At 35.4% G+C, this 24044-nt stretch overlaps 2 protein-coding genes across 5 annotated transcripts in view; both read left to right on the plus strand.

Moving 5' to 3' along the window:
- The window catches only part of LOC142358733 (coiled-coil domain-containing protein 162-like), a 55539-nt gene extending 39662 nt beyond the window's left edge, over positions 1 to 15877 (plus strand). For 3 of the 4 annotated variants that reach the window (XM_075410280.1, XM_075410288.1, XM_075410297.1), the window contains 3 exons: positions 11857 to 11886; positions 12556 to 12785; positions 15429 to 15877. In XM_075410280.1, coding sequence (XP_075266395.1) covers positions 11857 to 11886; positions 12556 to 12785; positions 15429 to 15629 — 461 coding nt within the window. In that variant the 3' untranslated portion in view covers positions 15630 to 15877. The remainder of the gene's footprint in view (positions 1 to 11856; positions 11887 to 12555; positions 12786 to 15428) is intronic. The other variant, XM_075410306.1, reaches the window with a different exon arrangement.
- Positions 15878 to 16119: 242 nt separating this feature from the next.
- On the plus strand, positions 16120 to 18727 carry LOC142358753 (acyl-coenzyme A thioesterase MBLAC2-like). The gene is made up of 3 exons (XM_075410318.1): positions 16120 to 16543; positions 17050 to 17240; positions 17914 to 18727. Exons 1-3 carry the CDS (start codon positions 16237 to 16239, stop codon positions 18430 to 18432), a joined length of 1017 nt encoding a protein of 338 aa, XP_075266433.1. The 5' UTR covers positions 16120 to 16236; the 3' UTR covers positions 18433 to 18727.
- Positions 18728 to 24044: the final 5317 nt, after the last annotated feature.

Raw genomic sequence — 24044 nt, forward strand, 5'->3', positions numbered from 1 at the left:
AAGTCAAATCAAAAATCACTGAAATTTCTGTAATTTTTTTATTATAGCTGCGAAGCTGTAAGCTGAGCGAAGCTATATTGCGGTGCTCTTGGTTTTTTTTTGTTTCGTCGTCTGACGCTCTTTTTTCGTTTTACATTTGTTCACACAGCAAAGCTGAAAAAGTCAAATTTTCTGAATGACTTCTTCCTCTCACTAACGGCATTTGCGCGCGTGACGTCATTTCTCACTCGCTTTAGCAAAAGTTTTTAGGTTATTTGCGTGATTAGATTTTGATCATACGTGACTTACCTCACTCAATAAAATGACTTTTGCACTTTAAAACTTAAGTTTAATTTGAATTTGTTTAAGGTCAAAGGAACTCATTTGTGCAGTAAAGGTCCCTAATAGGAGGCTTCTGCGGAATGAATTTTAACAAGCATTGTTAATTTATCGCTGAATGTTTTTTACCTAGTTTTTTTTGAGCGGCGTCGATTTTTTGTTCAATTTAGATCTTTATCCGTTTCTATCTCTATTATATGGCACGCAGGTCTATTCTTTCGCAGCTATTCCGGCAATCTGCCGGCTATGTTTTTAATTTTGGTGCTATAAAGTAACTTCTAATCATGTCAATGGGACACGCCTTAGTTATTTTAGTTAAAGCCGTCTTCGCTTAGTGGCGAAGATGGCAGACTGGCGTTCTGGAGATTGTGGGTTCGAACTCTATGTCGATTTTTTCGTACCCATAATGATTTCTAAGCTACGCTGTAGCACGTCGAGAGCAATTCATCCGACGTTAGTTGGTATATGTTCAATGGCTGCTCTCATTTTCTCAGCTTGTTATTGTAGCAGCCCTCTTTTTGAAATCCAAAATACTTGGATTGTTTTTGTGTGCTGTCTTTTAAATTTTGCTCACACTTTTTCGGCTTAAGAGTTGTGATTTTTTCACATAGTATTAAAGGGAGCAAAAGCATAAGTATGTTTGAAGGGTAAATTTTGTTCAAAGTATTTTTAATCTGTGGGTGAGAAATTGATATTTGAACATTTTTCGGTTGTTGAAAACGAATATTTTTGACGTGCGGCAATTTGGCTTCTATTTTCAGTGTTTCTTCTCTTGAGTATATTAACATAATAAATGTGTTTTAAATATGCTTGTTTGCATTTCTTTTGTGTTATCACTTTATATCAATGACAGGTCCCATAGGTTGCCTTTAGGGTTTGCGCGTTTTTATTTGATTTGTCTTTTATTTGTCTCATCTTCTCCGACAGGTCTAATCTATCGCAAATCGATTTGATTGTTTCAGTTCATAACTGTTGCTTTCTATAACTTATACGCTATTCGTTTACGCAATTTTAGCAATTTATGTAGTTTTGCTAGTATTTGATGTACAGATCACTGTCTTATCACTTAATAGCTTTAACGTCTTTTCAACCAAACTTCAAGGTTTTTGCGCTTTTTAAAAAAAACTCTTCGCTTTAATATGGCTTTTTACGCTTCATATGCAAAATTTTGATTGAACGTTCTGACAATTGGTGTGACTCTTACTCCCTTTGACTTTTTCGTTTTAGGTGATGTGCTAATAGGTGGTGTGCTAATAACATCTGATCTCAGGTGGTGTGCTAATAAAAGTCAAATCAAAAATCACTGAAATTTCTGTAATTTTTTTATTATAGCTGCGAAGTTGTAAGCTGAGCGAAGCTATATTGCGGTGCTCTTGGTTTTTTTTTGTTTCGTCGTCTGACGCTCTTTTTTCGTTTTACATTTGTTCACACAGCAAAGCTGAAAAAGTCAAATTTTCTGAATGACTTCTTCCTCTCACTAACGGCATTTGCGCGCGTGACGTCATTTCTCACTCGCTTTAGCAAAAGTTTTTAGGTTATTTGCGTGATTAGATTTTGATCATACGTGACTTACCTCACTCAATAAAATGACTTTTGCACTTTAAAACTTAAGTTTAATTTGAATTTGTTTAAGGTCAAAGGAACTCATTTGTGCAGTAAAGGTCCCTAATAAGAGGCTTCTGCGGAATGAATTTTAACAAGCATTGTTAATTTATCGCTGAATGTTTTTTACCTAGTTTTTTTTGAGCGGCGTCGATTTTTTTTTCAATTTAGATCTTTATCCGTTTCTATCTCTATTATATGGCACGCAGGTCTATTCTTTCGCAGCTATTCCGGCAATCTGCCGGCTATGTTTTTAATTTTGGTGCTATAAAGTAACTTCTAATCATGTCAATGGGACACGCCTTAGTTATTTTAGTTAAAGCCGTCTTCGCTTAGTGGCGAAGATGGCAGACTGGCGTTCTGGAGATTGTGGGTTCGAACTCTATGTCGATTTTTTCGTACCCATAATGATTTCTAAGCTACGCTGTAGCACGTCGAGAGCAATTCATCCGACGTTAGTTGGTATATGTTCAATGGCTGCTCTCATTTTCTCAGCTTGTTATTGTAGCAGCCCTCTTTTTGAAATCCAAAATACTTGGATTGTTTTTGTGTGCTGTCTTTTAAATTTTGCTCACACTTTTTCGGCTTAAGAGTTGTGATTTTTTCACATAGTATGAAAGGGAGCAAAAGCATAAGTATGTTTGAAGGGTAAATTTTGTTCAAAGTATTTTTAATCTGTGGGTGAGAAATTGATATTTGAACATTTTTCGGTTGTTGAAAACGAATATTTTTGACGTGCGGCAATTTGGCTTCTGTTTTCAGTGTTTCTTCTCTTGAGTATATTAACATAATAAATGTGTTCTAAATATGCTTGTTTGCATTTCTTTTGTCTTATCACTTTATATCAATGACAGGTCCCATAGGTTGCCTTTAGGGTTTGCGCGTTTTTATTTGATTTGTCTTTTATTTGTCTCATCTTCTCCGACAGGTCTAATCTGTCGCAAATCGATTTGATTGTTTCAGTTCATAACTGTTGCTTTCTATAACTTATACGCTATTCGTTTACGCAATTTTAGCAATTTATGTAGTTTTGCTAGTATTTGATGTACAGATCACTGTCTTATCACTTAATAGCTTTAATGATGGGTTTAAGCTTTAATGATGGGTTTAAGCAGTTGCTAATGAAAAATAGATGAATCTAGTTTGTTGCTTGAGTTCATAGGAGTTTTCTGATTTTGACACTTTTTGCGAGTTTTTTTAGTCTTGCTTGTTTATAGCTGCCCTCATCTTCTCAGCCGGCTATTATAGCGCTCCTAATTTTCATAGCTGCGAAGCTGTAAGCTGAGCGTAGCTATATTGCGGTGCTCTTGGTTTTTTTGTTTCGTCGTCTGACGCTCTTTTTTCGTTTTACATTTGTTCACACAACAAAGCTGAAAAAGTCAAATTTTCTGAATGACTTCTTCCTCTCACTAACGGCATTTCCGCGCGTGACGTCATTTCTCACTCGCTTTAGCGAAAGTTTTTAGGTTATTTGCGTGATTAGATTTTGATCATACGTGACTTACCTCACTCAATAAAATGACTTTTGCACTTTAAAACTTAAGTTTAAATTGAATTTGTTTAAAGTCAAAGGAACTCATTTGTGCAGTTAAGGTCCCTAATAAGAGGCTTCTGCGGAATGAATTTTAACAAGCTTTTTTAATTTATCGCTGAATGTTTTTTACCTAGGTTTTTGAGCGGCGTCAATTTTTTTTCAATTTAGATCTTTATCTGTTTCTATCTCTATTATATGGCACGCAGGTCTATTCTTTCGCAGCTATTCCGGCAATCTGCCGACTATGTTTTTTTACTTCGTCGAACTTTTTTTCGCTTCACCCATTTTGATTTCACGCTTTTTCGTCATTTTGCGTGAAATCTTTTTGACTTCTCTAGGCTATTTTCTCTCTTCTCTCATTCTGCTAAAAGTGAATTTGAACATCAGTTGCTCAGCAAAGCAATTCAAAATGAACACAGTCAGTATAGAAAATTGAAGTCAGAAATAGAAACGGGATAAACCCATAAAGCCCAATTTTAGATGCCCGCTATTTGAACGTCGTTCCTATAAGTCTTAGTTACAATCTCTTGTGCTTATTGGTATTGATAGTAGCCCCTGTAGCATCTCTCTTAGAAACAGAAGTTTGTTCAACTACGAAATGCCATCAAAATAAATTGGACTTGAAAAATTTTTGTTCAAAATCTTTTTTCAATATCTATTCTTTCAATCCCAACCATGCTTATTGGAATCAACGGCGGCTATTTTCCGGCAATCTGCCCGGTATGTTTTTTGTTTTGTTTCTTGTGATCTTATCGCTTAGTCTCAAAAATGACAATTCTGTTTGGTTTTCTGAAAAGGCGTTAAAGTCTTTCCTCTAACCGTTACCAATCATTTTCGCTGGCTGTGATACCGTTTGCTTTCGAAATGTATGAATGAATTTGTGAATCGTGCCTTAATATGTAGTTCAGTAAGCCCTTTTTTGCCGTTAGAACTTCTAAACGGTATTCTATGACTTCAGAAAATTTATGATATGCTGTGTTTGGTTAAGAATTTTGGGGTTCTCTTAATTTCAGGCCAATGGGTATCAAAGATACTCTATTTTTTTTCCAATTTTAGTTTTACGTCTTTGCTTTCTCTATCATCTCTCATCGATTCCCCTCATGATTGTTATTTTATGTACTCATTATAAGAGTGCGTAGAGTCAATGTTTTCATTAAGCTTTGTTTTTAGTGATTCTTAAGACACTTCTAAAGAAATGTTCTAATTGTTTTGGGTTTTTTGTTCATTTTGGCCAATATAGGGTCATGTGCTTTGTTGGCTGTCTTAGTTCGATATCGATGTAGATCGACATCGAAAAATGTTATTTGTGAGGTCATCGGTTTCGACTCATTGAAGTTGATTGAATTTTCTTGTACTTAGTCTGTCAAGAATTTGCTTCGCTTCACCTAAGTTCACAGCTTGATCAACATTTTGCGTGAAATGGTTTTGAATTCTTTTGTCTCATATCACTTCTAACATCTTGCTCAAAATGCCTGTAAACAGCAGTTCTTCGGCAAAGCAACATAGTCATTATCAAGGAACGAAATCAAAAATAGAAACCGGATGAACCCTTAAAGCCCAAGTTTAGAGACTCTTTACTTGAACTTTGTTATTTTAAATTTTGATTACCGTCTCTAATTCTTATTGGTATCAAAAATAGCTCATGTATTCTCTCAGTAAGAACTAGGAGTATGCTTAACAACAAGTTGGAATAAAAATAGTTTGCATTTTATTTTTTTCGTACAACAGTCTTTTTCCGTTTTTTCTTGTCTTTCAATCGCAGTCGCAGTTATGGGAATAATTGGAGGCTATTTCCAGTCTTCTGCTGGTTATGTTTTACTCGTCGGATTATGTTTCGGACTTTTTTGCTTCAGAGCCTAGTAACCTTCCTAATTTTTGCGTCATCAAGAGTTTTGTTACAATCTTTTGACATCACGGTTACCTCAAACCAAATTATGTTCTCTCATGCAATCTTTCTACTAAATTATTTGCGTGAGGGCATTTTCCAACATTATTGGAGTTAGTTTCTCATTGATTTTTTGGTCACCGGTGACTGACCGCACTCTCAAACTCCTTTTATTTTAATTAGAGGTGTTGAGGACATCTCACTGATATTGGCAGCCATTTCGGACAGCTTTAGAGTACTTCGAAATCTATTGAAGATACCACAAAAACTAAAAAAAGTTGTCTTCATTTTCTAGGTTTTATTATAGCTGCAAAGCTATAAGCAGATGGTATTTTTTTTCAATTGAAAAAATTTGAATTGTATTGGGATGCTGTATTATTAATTGCTCTTGAACGAAGTTCAAAGCAATTATTGTAAACGTGTTGGTCTTTTCATGCAAATTTTTCGCTTTACCATTTAGCGCTTTTCTTCTAGAACATTCTTTGACTTCTCAAGTTACTTTTTCTAGCTTTCGTTCTTCATTTTCGCTATATGTTTTTCTGATCTGTTCACATTGTATCGTGATTTTTGAAGTCAAATTGAAGTGATTGTTTTTGGTCACGCCGAAACAAACTGATGCAAAAAAGCCAGTGAGTGGTCTTGCCGAGTGAATTTTTCACTCTAATTTGAGAAATAGTAGAGTAAAAGGTGTTTCAGCAACAGTTGGCTGTCTCGCTATTCTTTTTTTGTTCACATGCTGCATTTTGATATTGATTTTTACTTCTCTATTCATTTTTTTCAGCGAATTCTCAAAATGTTTTTCCAATCCATTATTAGTATATTTTAGGTCTAGTTGTTTGTTGTTCAATGAAAATTCTTTGAATTGTAGGTCCGGACTTGTCCTGATATGTTTTTTTGTTTCGTCTTCGGACGCTCTTTTTTCGTTTTACATTTACGAATACGTGATAGATTTTTATCATGCGTGACTTAACTCGATATTTCTGATTAATCTTCAATTGAATAGTCATCTACTCAAACGTTTATTGTTACTCATTCTTCCATTCACTTTACTCCCTTAATTCCTTTAATTTCTCTATTGCACAAGTCAGGGTTTATATGAAGAACAATGGTTTTAATAAGAGTGTGTGTTAGGGATGTTAAAGTTCAGTGTAGAAGTTGATTTTAGAACAATCTTCTGATGCAAAGATTGATACTCCCATTTTGTTAACCTCTTTCAGTAAATCAGAATGTCAGTGTCGTGCGTTGTTCTTTATTGCAAATCAAAAAATATAGATATCGATAGCACATTCAAAGAAATGGAGTTGCATATCATCACATTAAAGTGATCACACAGAAACAGGAATTGGAACGAATTTCAGCAAGTCTTACATGTGTTCTAATAATGTATAGTTTTATTTTTTGAATTCATCACAGGTCAGTTAACGGTTTATTATTTGCTCTCGAAGAGAAGCAATTATTGTAAACGTGGCTGTCTTTTTTTATGAAAAAGTTTCTGCTTGACCGTTTTTTGCCTTTTCGAGTGACTTTTACGCCCTTGAGTTCCTGCGATTTGCGTGATCTAAAGTTCTCTCTCATTCACAATTTCTAGCAATTGAACTCAATTGGTGGTAATTTAATACTAAAAGTCAAATGCCAAGTGCGCCAAAACTGGTAACTTTTTTTCACTTTAAATCTTAATAGTGGTATATATTAACCTCTAATGAGGCTATTTGAAGCCCCCTAGTGAATTTCTTAGTCGCAGTCGGGCCCCCCACCCACTGAACCAGGATGCAACTGATTAGAACTACCACTAGCCGTTCGTGAGAATTTCTTCCGACGTTAGTCGGTTATTTTCTGACTTAGACTCGGTTTGTTTTGATTTAAAAAAAAACGTTTTTGTTGTCCCGTGTTTTAGTGTCATTAATGAATGGTCTCATTACGTTTGTAGGGAGACGTAAAAAAGGCTGTTTAAAACTTTAACTGCGTAATAGTTTTTGTTTAAAGGTTTTAATTTCAACTTGTGTTCGGTGACCATTGATTTTTTGAATCTTTACCTGTATAGCGATTCTTCTTTGTTTGTCATTAGTCTCATTATTTGTAGGTCTCAGTGGTTGTCTAATGAGGCAAACTGTCAGCGTCTTTTTGAATTTTCCCTTATTTGTGGTTATTTTTGTTGCACTGTGACTTAGCCTCGTTACTGTCAGAAATAATTATACTCAGTGACTGTTTCATTTTCTATATGACGACTTCAACAAATTCGTCACTATTTTTTGAGAAGAGATGGTGATTTTTGACTTACTGCGGTTAACGAAAGGTCTTCGTGGCTCTCATATAGAGAATTAACAGTTTTGCTTACTTTGTTACTTTGCGACCGTTTTTTAAAACAAATAGCAGTGATGTTTTGTTTTTCATGTTTGTCGTTTTTGTTGTTGTCTTGCTACTGAGTCTCAGTAATAAAGGTGTTATAGACTTTCCGAATAGAAAAAAGCCCGTTCGTGGTTTAAGCCGATAGCCAATATTTGAACTTCCCTAGATGTTTTCAAAAATTAGCACTGAGTTTTGATCATGTTTGTCCGTCTATTTGGCTTCTATTCTCTTAGTGTCACTGTGGAAACATCTTATTTTTTTCTTTCAGTTGAGACAATATTGAATCCTTTTAATAGTTCTTGTTTGTAGCTAATGTTTTCGCTTTGAAGTTAATTGTTTTAATAATAATCAGATTTAATTGAGTTTTCGTTGTTGCCTGCATTTATTGCTCGTTTTGTTACATCAGTTGATTAGACACTGATTTTTTTTAAAAAAAAATAGTGAGAATTAATTCTCTTACGTTTTAACGATTGCATGTTTTGGTTAATGTATTTTCATGATTTTTATGACACTTTTGTCTCCAATTTTGTATCTGTTTTCCTTTTTGGTTGTCTAATTTGTCTTCTTTGTTTGCTTTTCTTGGCGTCTAAGTAATTGCTGTGTAAACGTTCATTTGATCTTCATAGTTGTTTGATTTACTTTTCAGGATTTTTTAAAAGGAACATTTCAAAAAATGTTTTTAAGTTCTTTTTATAGCTGCGAAGCTGTAAGCTCAGCGGAGCTGGATTGGGGTGCTCTTGGGTTTTTTTTTCGTTGTCTGACGCTCTTTTTCGTTTTACATTTGTGCACACAGCAAAGCTTAATGACTTCTTCCTCTCACTAACGGCATTTGGGCGCGTGACGTCATTTCTCACTCTTTAGCCAACGTTTTCAGGTCACTACTTTTATGCGGCACGCAATTTTTTTTTTCGCAGCTATTCCGGCAATCTGCCGGCTATGTTAATTTTTTAATTTTATATTTGTATTGGTAAATGCTATGATGACTAATAGAAGTTGTTCTTCTTCGGAGGCTGCCAGTCAGATTTTTACTTTGTTTAGTGTTTTGGGTTGTAATTATGGACTTGTTCTTCGATGTTTTGTAGTCGCCGCAGCTTCTCAGCCGGCTAATATAGCGCTCCTATTTTTGCTTAGTTCGTCGTATTGAAATTTTTCCGCTTTACCTTGGTTCACAGCTTGGTCAACATTTTACGTGAAATCTTTTTGACTTCTCTAGACTAGTTTCACTCTTCTCTCATTCTGCTAAAAGTGTTTTTAGACAGCAGTTGCTCAGCAAAGCCATTCAAAATGAACATAGTCAGTATCAAAAAAATGAAATCAGAAATAGAAATGGGATAAATCCATAAAATCCAATGCCCGTTACTCGAAGTTTGTTCTTAGTTGCCATCTATTGGTACGGATACTAGCCCCTGTGTTGTCTCACTACGAAAGAGCAGTATGTTCAAATACACACTGAAATCAAAATAGAAATCACATTAAAAATATTTTGGTACAAAAATCAATTTTTTTCATTATTTTCTTCTATTCTTTCAATCCCAGTCGTTGTTATGGGAATCAACAGCTGCTATTTTCCGGTAATCTGCCTGGTATGTTGTTTTCGTTTCCTCTTCTTACGCTCTTTTTTTGGTTTAAATTTTGTCACCCGCAAATTTCAAAAGAGCAATCTTTTCATGCCGCTCTTTAGCGGCTCTTGCCAATTTTCTACCGTTGTTTAACGCACTTCCTTCTTTTTTTTATACTTTAAGCTGAATTTTAAAGCTGATTGTATTTTAAAAACCCTTTTGTTGACGATGCGTGACTATAGGCGACAACTGATTCCCAAGACAGTTACCTGGAGATGAAGACTTTTAAGAAAACAGCGGAAGCAAAATTCGTAAAACAATTTTTTAAGCGTCTTATTTTGCTTATTCATTACCTTTTTAATCATTTGCTGAGCCAAAAATTTGTTTAAAGTAATTAAGAATTGTTTTAAAAGCCAAAGTGATAGATTTCCTTCTCGTCTTGAGGCGGTACTATTTTCACTTCTCCGAACACAAATTTGTTTTGCTTTACCCTAATTCAGCTTGTTCAACATTTTGAGTGAAATATTTTTAAATTCTTTAAAACGAGATCAAATTGGGAAACGGGATTAAGCCCAACTTTAGATACCAGCTGCTTGAACTTTGTTCTTATTAGTTTTGTCTACCATCTCTAATGCTTATTGGTATTGATAATAAAGCTTGTGTGGTCTCACTGCGAAACAGGAGTATGTTCAGCTCCAGAATGAGATCAAAATAGTTCGCACTTTAAAATTGTTTGTGTACAGAAATCTTTTAAATTAGTTTTCCCGCTTCTTTCAATCCCATTTTTGGTTATCGGAATCAACGGCTGCTATTTTCCGGCAATCTGCCGGGTATGTTTTTTTTCGTTTTGTGCCGGCGGTTTTTTTCATATAACATCTCCTTACAAGGCAAAGCTGAAAAATTTCCTCTCTTAAACGGCTTTCGCAAGCTTGAGCTCGTTTCTCACTATATCTATTAAAATCTTATGTCGTTTGCGTGATTAGCTTTTGATACGAAAATGGAATCGGATACTATAGGCGACAACTGATTCCCAAAACAGTTACCTGGGAGATGGAAATTTGTAAGAAAAACAACAGAAGCAAAACTCTATTTTCTCAAAATTGGTTAATATGTGTATGTACAATATAACACTTTTGTTTCGTTTTTGTTTCTAAACTGATCTCCAAATCCATTCACAACGGAAGCAAAATTCGTAAAACAATTTTTAAGCGTCTTATTTTGCTTATTTATTACCTTTTTAATCATTTGCTGAGCCAAAAATTTGTTTAAAGTAATTAAGAATTGTTTTAAAAGCCAAAAAGTGATAGATTTCCTTCTCGTCTTGAGGCGGTTCTATTTTCACTTCGTCGAACACAAATTTGTCTTGCTTTACCCTAATTCAGCTTGTTCAACATTTTGAGTGAAATATTTTTAAATTCTTTAAAACGAGATCAAATTGGGAAACGGGATTAAGCCCAACTTTAGATACCAGCTGCTTGAACTTTGTTCTTATAAGTTTTGTCTACCATCTCTAATGCTTATTGGTATTGATAATAAAGCTTGTGTGGTCTCACTGCGAAACAGGAGTATGTTCAGCTCCAGAATGACATCAAAATAGTTCGCACTTTAAAATTGTTTGTGTACAGAAATCTTTTTAATTAGTTTTCCCGCTTCTTTCAATCCCATTTTTGGTTATGGGAATCAAAGACAGCTATTTTCCGGCAATCTGCCGGGTATGTTTTTTTTCGTTTTGTGTGCTGGCGGTTTTTTTCATATAGCATCTCCTTACAAGGCAAAGCTGAAAAATTTCCTCTCTTAAACGGCTTTCGCAAGCTTGAGCTCGTTTCTCACTATATCTATTAGATCTTATGTCGTTTGCGTGATTAGTTTTTGATACGAAAATAGATTCGGATACTATAGGCGACAACTGATTCCCAAAACAGTTACCTGGGAGATGGAAATTTGTAAGAAAAACAACAGAAGCAAAACTCTATTTTCTCAAAATTGGTTTATTTGTGTATGTACAATATTACACTTTTGTTTCGTTTTTGTTTCTAAACTGATCTCCAAATCCATTCCTGGTCTTTTCTAGGTCTAATTTGTTGCTTAGTTAATGACATTTTTTTAAAATTTTAATTCAAAAATTGTTCTGCTGTTTTTTGTTTCGAATGAAAAGGCGATAAATTTTATCACGACATTTTTTTCGACTATTGTTAATCTCGGCAGTGCGTTAGATACGTTTTAAATTGAATGAATCTTATCTTGGCGATCTTGGTCGCAGTATTCGGCTATTTGCCGGCTTTTTTAAGCGTGGGCGACGTGGTGTGCTCAGAAATGTGACTTAAACGGAAGTACCGTAAACGGAAGTTGTGGAGGATGCAGCTCCTAGTTGATAGTCAATGATGTGCTTGTTTCAAAAATCCCAAAACTTAAATTAAATTTTGTTAAGCAAAATTCATTTTCGATGGTATGCTGATATTGTTAATTTAGAGAATGCATTTTCCGGCTCTAATCCAGCTGTCTGATAGTTGTGTAATTGAAGGATTCATAAGTGAAGCTCTTGAGTTTTTAGCGAGATCTGAGAAAGTATGACTAATTATGGCCTTGCTTGATTTGCTCTCTTTATTTTGAAGCCACGAAAAGTGTTCGCTTTCTGCGAGGACGTAAGTTCATATCACATACTAGTTATCCCTGTTCACCTAATTATTTAACATCAACAGTGTTAGATTGTATCTTAGAGATAAATTAACACTTCATATAGATTCATTACTTGATCATGTTTTCCGTGGGCTTATACTGGTACTACTGTATGTAACTCAATTTTGGATGTTTTATGCGCCTGAGAAGCTTTCCCGTGAAAATGGACATCATTTTTGCTAGTGTTAATTATTGTGAGTTTTATTTTTGAAGTGGAAAACGGTACCGCGACAATTTGCTCGATACCAATTACGCAATACTTAATAATGCGAATTTCAGAAAGAGTACTAGGGAAACTATTCCTATCTCATCTTTGTAGTTAAATTTTGTCTTGAACGCTTTTTGATGATCAGAATCTTTGCTTTAAATTTCAATTTATCTCAATATATCATTATATCACTGATTTCCATTATATCAAGAACAAATTTAGCATCAGGAATAAATTTTTGTCATTGCGTTGTTAGTTTTGTCATTGCGTTGTTAGTGCAAATGTTACCAACAAGATCGTGCCTTTAGAAACTCCGCTAACCCTTCCAATAGTTACTCAGTTTTCGCCAACCGATTGCTTGGCTTCCCCGACAGGAAAAGTTGAATGTTCAAAATTTGGTCATGATGAAGATCCTTTTCCGTTTCAGCATCAGTCGTTTCAACATATGGAGTGAATATCGGCTTGTCTCAAAGAGTGAAGAGTGCCGGTACATCAGGAAGACAGCGACCTCTGAGTTCGGGGTACTCTAGTTTTGTTCGTCCACTGACAAGTGAAGGCAACTATGAGAGCAGTCGAGTGACTTCCGGTAGAGTGACTAACTTGTCCAGACCTTTGTCTGCTGTCTCTGCGGCAGCAAGCATTCAGCGACCAAAAACGGTAATTTAATATGTCTGCAGTAAATGATCTAGCGCCAGGCATTCAGCGTTTAAAATGCAAATTGACAATGGCATTTGTTCAGAAATGGAATGTAGACTTCAAGCAAAGCTATCGGTAAAAGTTTACCCAAAAATGAAATTTTGATCTGCCTTTCACGTATCCACTACTGCTGTCACATTTTCTGTGGAATGAATCAATTGGACTGAATCAATAAAATTAGAACAAGTTGATCGGTCGCAAAAACGGTTTCTCCTTAAAAATGTAATGCTACTGGATCGAAACAGCTCATCATATTCCGGTCATAAACCAATAATGATAAATTTTTTTTATCTCGCCAAGTATATAGAAAAACGTACGTAACAATTTTGCCCGGTAGTTACAAACGCAAATGACTCTGCCCGCCTTCCATTTATGACCAAGACTGTGTGAGAATGCGCGACATTCAGTAGATCTCACGTTTTTGTCTTGTCCTATGTGTATTAGTTGTTGGACTTTCCCTCTTTATCATTTTATTAATTGCTCTTTAAGGAAGTTGATAGCAATTATTGTAAAAGTGTTGGTCTTTTTATGCAAAGTTTTTGCTAGACCGTTTTTGCGCTTTTCTTCTAGAGCATTCCTCTCAAGTGACTTTTTCACGCTTTCGTTTTTCATTTTTGAGTGATCTCTATTGCTCTCACTCCGATGTAAAGCTTGTTGCTAATATTAAAACGGTTGCAGCATAGCAATAAAAGGGGACTGATAGCCGAGTGGGAAGTGCTGCAGATTAGGGATCGGGATGTTAATGGCTCGAATCCTGGCGTAGTCAAAATTTTTTTCCACCCGCCTGTCGTTCGAGAGCAATTCTTCCGACATTAGTCCGTTCATGTTTAATTGCTCTCAAACGAAGTTTGTAGCAATTATGTTAGTCCTGTCGGTCTTTTTAATGCAATTTTTCGCTTGACCGATTTTTCGTCTGACGCTTTTGACTTTCCGTCCTCAAAAACGGGATAAAGAGGTAGCGCCCAGCGGGCATTAAGTGCTCTTAGAGCCTTTCAGCTCAAACTGTTTTGGAGACATATACTTATGGTGTGAAGGGGGCGGTTCTTAGAGGTTGAGAGCCCCCCCCCCCCCCCCCCTGTTGACCCCCCCCCCCAACCCCGCTATTAACTCCACCCCCCACCGCGCTGTTGCCAAGTGGCTAGCTACTGACGAAGCCAACTGCTCGCCGGTCGTTTGAGAGCAATTCGCCCGACGTTAGTCGGTTATGTTTTATTAATTGCTCTCGAACAAGGTTTTTAGGCAATTATTGTAAACGTGTCTTTTTTTTATGCAAACATTTCGTTAAACAGTTTATGCACTTTTTTCTGAAACGTATTTCGACTTCCTGGGTGACTTTTCCACGCTTGAGTTCTTCATTTTGAGTGAGTTATGTTGATCTCATTATGAAATAGTTTGTTGGTAATATAAAAGCGATTGTGAGCGAAAGAGAATCAAAGCATTTGTAGCTTAGTCATTAGGATGTCAGATTGTTATTCTAGAAGTTGAGAGTTAGAACCCCTCTGGTGTCAGCATTTTTGCAACGATGAATTACTTCAAAGCTACTCCCTCTAAAAATTAAAGTGCCTCCGCCTGTCTTTTGGGATCATTTCGTCTGGCGGTAGTCGGTTTATGCTTTATTTCAAAATACAGCATTGTCTCTGGCATATGCAATGTTGTTCCGTGTTTTTCCTAGCCTTTTTTGGCTCACGTTGGTTTTGATTTGGGAATCTTAGAGTGTTGGAGCTTATGAAAGATACTCTGTTTGGAAGCACTTTAAGATTTTTAATTGTTCACAAAATTTAAACGAAAAAAAACGCTGAGTGTCCATACTGTTTTCCTGATTTCGATATGAACGCCAAGACAAATAGCAAGTTTCTCCTCTATTTTGCCGTGATCCCCACTTTTTGCTTTAATTGAGATTTTGAAGCAATTCGTTATTCTGTGATAGTTTTTATGCGTTTTTTGGCTCCATTGCTTTTCTGTTCTGATTTCATCATTGAGTTTAACATTTTGGAGGTTTTAACTTGCTAGTTTTTGGCAGTCTTTGCTATTACTGCTTCTTTTCTGGAAATCTTGGCTGTTTTTCAATTCATTGTCAGCGTCTTTTTTGTTGTACCTGCGAAAATTGGCATTTTTGCTTACCTCTACCACCCAGCAACTGAAATTGAGTGCGTGACATCTTTGTCTTTGAAGTTAATTGTGTTGCAAGTTTTGTGATCATACTTGACTTAATCTCTCGAAAAAGTGATTTTGGTTATCAATTATTAAATCTAGATTGTGAACTCTTTTGAAATTGAATAGAGGTCACCCGAACTAGTCTATTATAAAGTTCCGTTACTTTAAAGATATTAGTTTAATTTGAAAGTAAATTGAGAGTTTGAAATTGGAATTTCGGTTGCTTGAGGATCTATTTTGACCCTGGTTGCAAAAGCAGTTTGAGCTGAGGGTCTCAACAGGTTAGTGTACGCCTGTTGACCGCAATCTAGGGTTACGTTAGCGATCATTAGATGGTTTATAACAGTGATTTTATAATTTCTGCTATAATTTCCTTTTAACAGTGAGGTTAATGATCAGTTTTTCATATGATATATTTAGACTGGCTTATTTGCTGTCTTTTTTTTTCAGTCGAGTGCACGTTTGCAACAAGGAAGCAATGCAGCTGCCACTAGAATTTACAAGCAGTTGAAGCAGGAGGAATACTACTGTGACCATGAAGCTATGGTTAACCTGAACAAACAGGTTGCGGTCGAAGTCCAGAATGGCGGCGGGCAAAAACCACACCCTAATACAAGACCAACATCAGCAGTCGTGCACATGAATTATTAACTGTACATCTATATCGTGTAATTGCGATTAATTTGGGCTTTCAAAGTAGTATCATCAGCAATCTCATCTTTAGATCAAATTTCTATTCTGTAAATACATCTTAATAAACTCATTGCCGAGCCATATCGCTAACTTAGGATTGATTAGATTCTGTACAATTTTGTATATAGGTTGTATAAAGTTGATTATGTAATTGACTAATATGTATATAGCATTGCAATTGTCAAATTTACATTCAAAATGTCAAATCTTAGATTGTTATCGAAGAGAAATGGGTTTTGTAGCAGTTACGGTGTCTGACGCTGTCCTTTGATACTGCATGTTTGGGATTCGTATTTATAAACTGGTATGAAGCCAAGCCTTAATTTGGGTTTCCTAGGTTCATAGCTGACTATGGTATATTTGCACCAATTAGCCTCTTATTTGTACCGGCTGTGGGTTGTTAATTTACCATATACACTCGTATAAAGCTTTAAACATTCGTGGGATGTGTAACCAAAGTACAATTGTTCGTTCTCTCGTAAACTTAACTATTTGATTAATCTAATCTCTTTATCATTTTAACAAGTTATCGGCTTTAGATTTGCTGCTGTTTTGCTCTTTAATAATGAAGCGGAAACATTCCAGATTAGGTTTGGGTATGCCAGAGTTGGTGTTCGTCCCGACCCAGTTGCAGAAAAATGTGTGGCGGGTGGTGGAGAATGACCGTTTTATGGAGAACCCAATTATGTATATAATCGCAGCGACCAAATTCAACGTACTCATCGACACTGGAGTTAACACTTCTAACCTACTGGAATATCTTCTATCTGGAGATATTGAAGACGAGAGATTTGCAACAATGCCTTATTTAGTTATCAACACACACAACCATTTTGATCACATTGGTGGCAATTATCTTTTCTCCCCCAAAGGTAATATTTTATTCATACCAAAACGGAGTATTTAGCAAATACAACTCATGAGTCTCCTTTTAATGCCAAATTTTTGTTGAATGCTGGACTTTTCCGTCCTTTAACTTTGCCTGGTCTAAGTAGCTAAGCACTATCTATTTTTAAGCCACTGAACTAAATGGTGGCAGTTGAATGCTCAACGTAAAAATCATTTTAGTTATTATATTTCTGTAATAAGCCCTAAATTACTGACTTCACCCTTAAGGACGTAATTTACACCTCCTGCCCCGAGGCAAGCTATAATCAAAATGACGTAAGAAATCATGAAATTCTTTGGTTACGTAAAAAAAGGTTTTTACTTCTCAAGGTTTATTCATTAAAAAGTTCTTTTTCTCTGAGAGTTTAGGGTTAGTTAAGTTCTGCAAGGTCGTGTTCATTCATTTATATATGAATATTGCATTTTTCACCCATTCATTCTTTCTCATGTGGGTGGACCACAACATGAAAAATTTCTCATGTTATTGCAGGTGGACCAAAACATGAAAAGTGTGTGGATCTGTGTGCTGGCGATGGTGATACTGATTATACGACAAATTTTCCAGAGACTTGTTTGAGTGCAGCCGTGGGTGCCCATTCTAACCCGTATGAGGTGACAAGATGGCTTGAGAATGGGGAAATAATTCAGTTGGTACCGGGCGAACACAATGAAATTCTTAAGGTTGTCATTCTCGATTTATGCTCCATTTTGATTCTCTTAAGTTGCTTTTATTAGTTAAATTTTCCCATTCCCAGTTAAATAGTGCAGAAAGGCTGTCAGTACAATTTACCCAATTGCATTTTACCCAATGCCTTTTTGGCCAACCTGCCACTTTAGCCAATGCCAACTTACCCTATTTACCAGAACAACTATGTAGCCGACTATATAAAAAAATGGCCCGTGGGACTTGATATGAAACTATCACAACCGAACATGGGATTATATTGTCCACATAAATATTTTAAGTCATCCTTATAATAGCGTCTGCTAATTTGTAATCGGATAATTGTACGAAAAGATCAAAGAGTATTGGGTAAGTTTTTATTGGGTAAATGGCATTAGGTAAAGTGGAATTGGGTAAAAGGTCATATAACCTGCAGAAAGTTTGCCTTTCTTAATCGCAATGGAGGTTTATCGGGGGGGGGGGGGGGTATATGTATATGGCGCTCAGTGAGTAATGCAAATTGAGAATTAATTAATAATGAGCTACCTGATGTGGAAAACGCTGTTTTCTTTTGGCTCAATATTCAAAGTAACAGAAAGCAGAAAAGTGCAAACATGCATCGTTTCAACGTTCTTCTAGATTTTTGCAGCAAATAAAATGAACTTAAGTTATTGAAGCAGTAATGCTTAGGTGCTGCACATACCTGGACACACCCCTGACAGTATTGGACTGTACTACCCAGGAGCAAACCTATTTTTCTCCGGAGATTTTGTCTACCCATTTTCCTCCATTCTGCTGAACCTGCCTCACTCCAACTTCAACCACTACGTAGAGTCCCTTTACCTTCTGCTGCAGTACCTCAAAGCACAAGTATTTGAGCGAATCCGCCTCTGTTGCGGCCACAGTGACTCAAATTTGCCCGGCAGTGACTTAGTCGAGTTGTGGGCTCTGGTTGAGAACATAATGCAGAAAACAGCCGAATACAAAACCAAAATGGTGTTTGGAATGCCTTGTCATCTTTACTCATCAGATAAATTTGAGTTGCTTATTAACGGTGCTTTTGTAAAGAATATCGAGAAGCTTTTGATTAAGGTTGCCTCGAAGTTCGAGAAACGAAGATTGTCCTCGAATGTTCCGCCCAATTGTAAACAGTTACAGTATGACGCTGGTGCGCTTTATAAAAATGGTAATGAGTCCAAAGGTATATGAGGTCATTGACCTCTTAAATGATATTTCGGAACGTTTTCCTTTTCCCCTTGTGAACAAAATTTTTGTTTTCATAAGCTTGTTTCGGTTTTATTTTCATAATCCTAATATGAGGCGGGATTAGTCATTATAACTGTTTGTTCTTATAAAGGTTTGAGCGGAAGGAAACGAAACTGTTCCGAGTTTTAATTTCCAGATATAATCGAGATTTTATGGGAAATATTTGTTTGTAAAATTAGATAAATTAGTTGAAAGCAAAGTTGCAATGATTCTCATCAATTCTATTTTTTAGTCTTAACTTTTGTAGATAGATATTCATACGTACAGCAATCATGCGTGCATAGTAATTCAAGGTTAGATTATATAACAAGAGTTAATCAGTATTTCTAATGGAAGGTGCACACAATGAAAAACAAAAAAAAAGGAAATTATAGCTGCGATTAGATCACGAAGGTGTTTGTAATACAAGGTGTAATTATGACGAAAGGAAGTATAGCTGATCCGACAGTTAAGTCAAGAAGTCTGTTTGGCTTCTCATGTCAATTTTTTGTTTTGTTGTATTTGTATGTTCGTTTTATGATATTTTGTCTGTCTTATTAATTGCTCTCGAACGAAGTTTTAAGCAATTATTGTAGTCATAGAGGTTTTTACGAACCGAATATGAGCATTGATTTTCTATAGATCTCTTGTTTTTTAACATGTTGAGTTTGTTCAGTTGTTTGAGTTTGACTTATATCGTTCCGAAAAATGTCTTTCAATTGCTTTAGTTCAATTGAATTGTGAATTTACCTGGTGAGTAATATTCAAAGTGAAAAGAACATGTTGAGATGGTTTTGAAAAAAATGTTGGATCTTTTTTTCTATCAACCCTCTCTGCCGTCTAACCACCCCGTCCAGCCCCGCCACCTACCTTTTCTTTTGGGCTTTCTTGTTTTGGTTTCAGCTTTAAGTAAGCACTGATCTTTGATTCAAGAGAATTTTTTTAGTAACTGAAGCAAGTTTCTTCATGGCTTGAACTTTGTTCATGACTGCTAGTTCAGTACTTATTTACAGTAAGTTCGTACCCTCTAGTCAAATTCAAGGGACTGCTTGAGAGCTTTGAAACGTTATTAGTTGCAGTCCATGTTTTCCTCCCACGCCTGTCCGGCACCTTTCTACATTTCTCGCCTCTGCCTGCCCCTCCTCTCACCTATCACCTCCTGCGCTCTCAACTTTGGGCATTAAAATTTACTGTGCTCCGGGTGCTTTTAAACGCGGGGTATTATACCACTAAATTGCCTCCAACAGCTCCCACCTACCCCCTTCCAATTTTGAGTCTGAGACGGTAGTTTTACAGGATTTTTTTGTTTGCCAACACTATGTTCTGAATTCTCGCGTGTCATCAAATTTCGCAATCGCGGACATCAGTGGCAAATATTCCCAATTTTAATAAACTTGCAATGTATTACCTCACTGTCACTGTTGTCCGCCAAAAACATGGGGAGCGGACAATGCTGACATTAGCAAGCAAATTTGCTTTCTCAAAATCTAGGATTGGCGACGTAATGTAGGGGTTTATTCGAATTATCATAAGCAAATAGAGAAATAGAGGCAGTTGCTGTAGAAGTGTTGAGTGCTATGAAAATATTTCATAACTATCAGCTGTTAACTTTGTTGCGAAAAGATTAATTACTATTGATCGTTCATTTTTCAAAATAGAAACTGGTTCTTCTTTGATAATTAAGCATGCTATAAGCTGAAAATCGATGAAGGACATCAAATCAATAGCACTCAATATTGAAGTTACACTTAATTCGAAAAGGAAGGAAAATGAAGCTCGGCCGTCTTGGATAAGTTTACAAAACAAAAATTTGAAGTTAGTTAGGGGAAAAATCGAATGAACATCATTAGTTTAGAAAATTATTAAAGTCTTTTCGCTTCTTTTTTTGCTCGTTAGGGACTGCGCAATTTGGGAAACTAGCCCCACTATAAAAAATACTGCTTTAGAATTTCAACGCTATTAATACCAGGATTTGACCAGTGATCAAAAAAAAGTTTGAAAGTTTTATTTTTAACGACAATGAGTCTGGCCTGGCCTACTTATAACTGAAATTATTTTTAGAAAAAGTCTTGATATCTTGCTTTTTATTCCCAACCAACGTGAAAAGAAATCAACTCTACGGCCTGTGACAAGAAAGCAAAAATTCTCAATGATCTTTAACGCCACGCGACAATAGCTTTTATCCATCATGTGTTAATATTTCTTTAGCGTCGTCAATTTTTGATTTCAGGTTAATAAAGAAATGCATTGAAATATTAAGGCAACAAGCTAATAATTTCAATGAAAGTTGTTGGAGTTTAAATACTTTAGTTGAATCTTTTTTTGAAGGTCTTTGACTCGTTGAAATCTTTGATGTTTTAATCAAAACTAAATTAAGACACTACACAAAATAAATAAATAAGACAGTGCACAGAACTCTTTAATTGAATTAAAAGTTTTGGAGACATCAAAAAAGGCTGTGAAAAAATTTGCTCTTCTATAAACACGTTGATATTTTTCGGCATATTTCTTTGGTCAAATTAATGACTTGTTAAGATTAGGGAAATTAGAAAAGCTATTTACATACGATCAATAATGAAATGAGAAAAAATGATAAAATTTTCCAATATGTTGTGAAAAATGATAATAATTTTCCGATAAAGTGTTCCAAATTTTCACAAATAAATGTCGCCGTGCATTCCAAAGAGAAGATTGAAGACAAGCATAGAAATACAGAGAAAATATTTTTTTATTTAGATCTCATGAATCTTTCCTTTCGCACCTTATACTAAAATTGTGATCGGTTCTTTTATTGGTTGACCCCCATTTTCTCTTACAGCTTTGAATCTTTGTTGCTTAGTGTCGTTCAGGTATTTTGTTTTTTTGAAAAAAATCAAATACTATTGATGATTTTAATTTGGAAGATTTTGTTCATATCATTTAAGGACCCAATTAAGAGGTATGTGCCTGTTGCTTCATCTTTTTGGCGGTTTTTGCGTTTCAGGTTTTTTTCCTTGTTTTACAAATACATTCAATTTCATATCAATATATGATTGTTTTCTGAGAAAATTGTTTAATTTAAGTCGAATCTTGGCCTTTTTTTTTTAGAAATTTCTCTGTTTGAGCATTTGTTTTTCTCTGACTGCGTTGGTGATTTCGTGGCTGGAAGAGACTATTGAATTTTTCTTGGGGCAGTTTCTACAAGAAAATTTTTTAAATTAAGTAATTGAATTTACTAATTAATTAACTGAATTACTCTAATAACTATTTCAACTGAATGGATTGTAATTTCTTTCCCTCAATGAATAATTTATACTTCTCTCGATGAACTAGTGTTGAAAAATATGTTGCGACAACCTTAAGCAAAGAAAAATAGAATGCAAGACTTTGTTTCGTGAAATCTTGTTATTTTTTAAAGCTCATTGTCCTTGATTTGAAAGGTTGACGTAAGCATAATTACCTATCCTAGTGAAACAGTGGTAAATTAGAATGTTTTCGGCAATTAAAATTAAAATTAAATCTTGACGTTTACTTTTTATCTACCTTTTCCTGACCTGTTTCAATCCAAATGTCGGCTTGTGGGGTCAACAGTGGCTGTTTTCCAGATTTCTGCTTTCTTTTAACTCGTTGTCATTTAGCTTTTTTATTTGGTAAAAAGTTTATTGTTTGGCATTATTTAAAACAAAATGGGAACTTGAGGCCTGTGGGACACTTTTACTTTTTGAGCATATCTTAGTCTAACACATATACTTAGTATAAATCAAATCTGTCTTCTTTCTAAAACTCAACCACAAAGAGTCTTTCCTTTTTGGAGAACAGTTTTTGAACAAAATTTGGCTGCATTTTTGTCAATTTGGCCTAAATTTTGGCCAAGTTTTACAGCATTTAGTTCTTTTGTCGATATTTTGACCAGTTACGTTTTAGTCATTGGTCATAAAGTGCTGTGCTTGTTGTGTATTAAATACGTATTTTCGCAATCTTTCGATTTGATCAACACGCACAAGCATTTTTTGTCTGGATCTGATTATCGTTGAACCAGTCGTTTCGTGTTCAAATGTGGGGCATTATTTGAGGTGAAGCTTAGAGCAGTTCAAAAACCAAAATTGTAAAAGACTGAAAATCTACTTTCCAATTTTTTTAAATACTCTTTATCTTCATCATCGGGCTATTATATTCGAATAAAAGTTTGTTTTTCTTTACTGTCAATTACAGCTTTTTCAATGTTTGGCGTGAATGCTTTTTGACTTCGTTTTGCTAGTTTTGTTCTCTGCCCATTCTGCTCAAAGTGCTTTTAAACATCAATTGCGCAGCGAGGCAATCTAGAATGAACGGAGTCTTCAAGACGAAATCCTAAATAAACAAGATAACACATAAACCTCAATTTTAAATGCCCGCTTCTTGTTCTAATAGGTCTTAGTTGCTATTTTTTATGGTAATTGGCATTGATGCTAGCCTGTGTGTCCTCTAATTAAGAAGCAGGAGCTTGTCTGACTATGGAATGACTTCAAAATTTGCACTTCAAAAATATTTTTGTAAAGCTTTTTAGATTTGTTCTGTTCTTTCAATCACAATCAGGGTTATGGGAATCAACGGCGGCAATTTTTTTGTGCAATTTCTTCTCTCTTCCTCTTGTTGACAGCTCCGTTGTCTTTTAATGGTAACAATTTAAATTAGTACAGATATTAATTGTTAGTCATTTTTGAGATTTTAATTAGATTTGCTACTGTACCAATGTTATTGTCCTCGTGGTCACTTTGACTTTAATGGCTTCAAAAGCATGTAGTATGCTCTTCCTTAACAAGCTGAGGTTGTCCAATAAGGAATTGACATCGTGTTTTTTTTTATTTCACTTGTTTGAATTTCACTGTTCAGTTTCACTTGATTATAGCAAAACAAACTGTTATTTTTTTTCAATGTGCTGAATTCTAAATCAGGACTTATCGAGCAGCGTCTTTTTTGTCAACAAGATCTTTTTCGTTTTACCTACTTTTGCTTCTTTTTAACAATTTGCTGTGAAATCATTTTACGTCTACATGCTAGTTTCAGTCATTCGTTCTATTTAAGTGAACTTAAACAGTTATTTCTCAGACAATGGAACTATTGTTAATTACGAAACATGTGAGTTGTTAATTGGATGCTTTTAATGTGGATACGAAATTGATGTTTTGTCGCTTTTACATTAAGTATCTCTGTTTTGAAATACTGAAGAGGAGATTTTTTCCTCCCAGCAGACTCGTTTTCTCAATTTCGTTGTCTTCTGAGAATTGTGTGATGACACATTGGAGCGCGCTCAATGGTTAATCTGGTTATTCTTTGCTCTGCTATATGTGGTTGCTTCATTTGTGTACTGTTTTAATTATCAGTTACTACTAATTTTTTGTGTTGATTAATGGTACATATCGTTAGAATAAGTATTCAAATTGATGTTTTGCGATCTGTAATTGTATAATGCTGATTACTCTCAAACAAAATTTGTAGCATTTTTATTAGTCCTGCTTTTCTTTTTATGCAATTTTCTCCTGTTTTGAAACTGCGCACTTTTCATCTGTCGTGTTTTTGTTGGACCATTTCGTCCTCAAAAACGGGATAAACAGGTA

Source organism: Convolutriloba macropyga, chromosome 1 (genome assembly GCF_964194025.1).
Source record: "Convolutriloba macropyga chromosome 1, txConMacr16.3, whole genome shotgun sequence".
Taxonomy (NCBI): Eukaryota; Metazoa; Xenacoelomorpha; order Acoela; family Convolutidae; genus Convolutriloba; species Convolutriloba macropyga.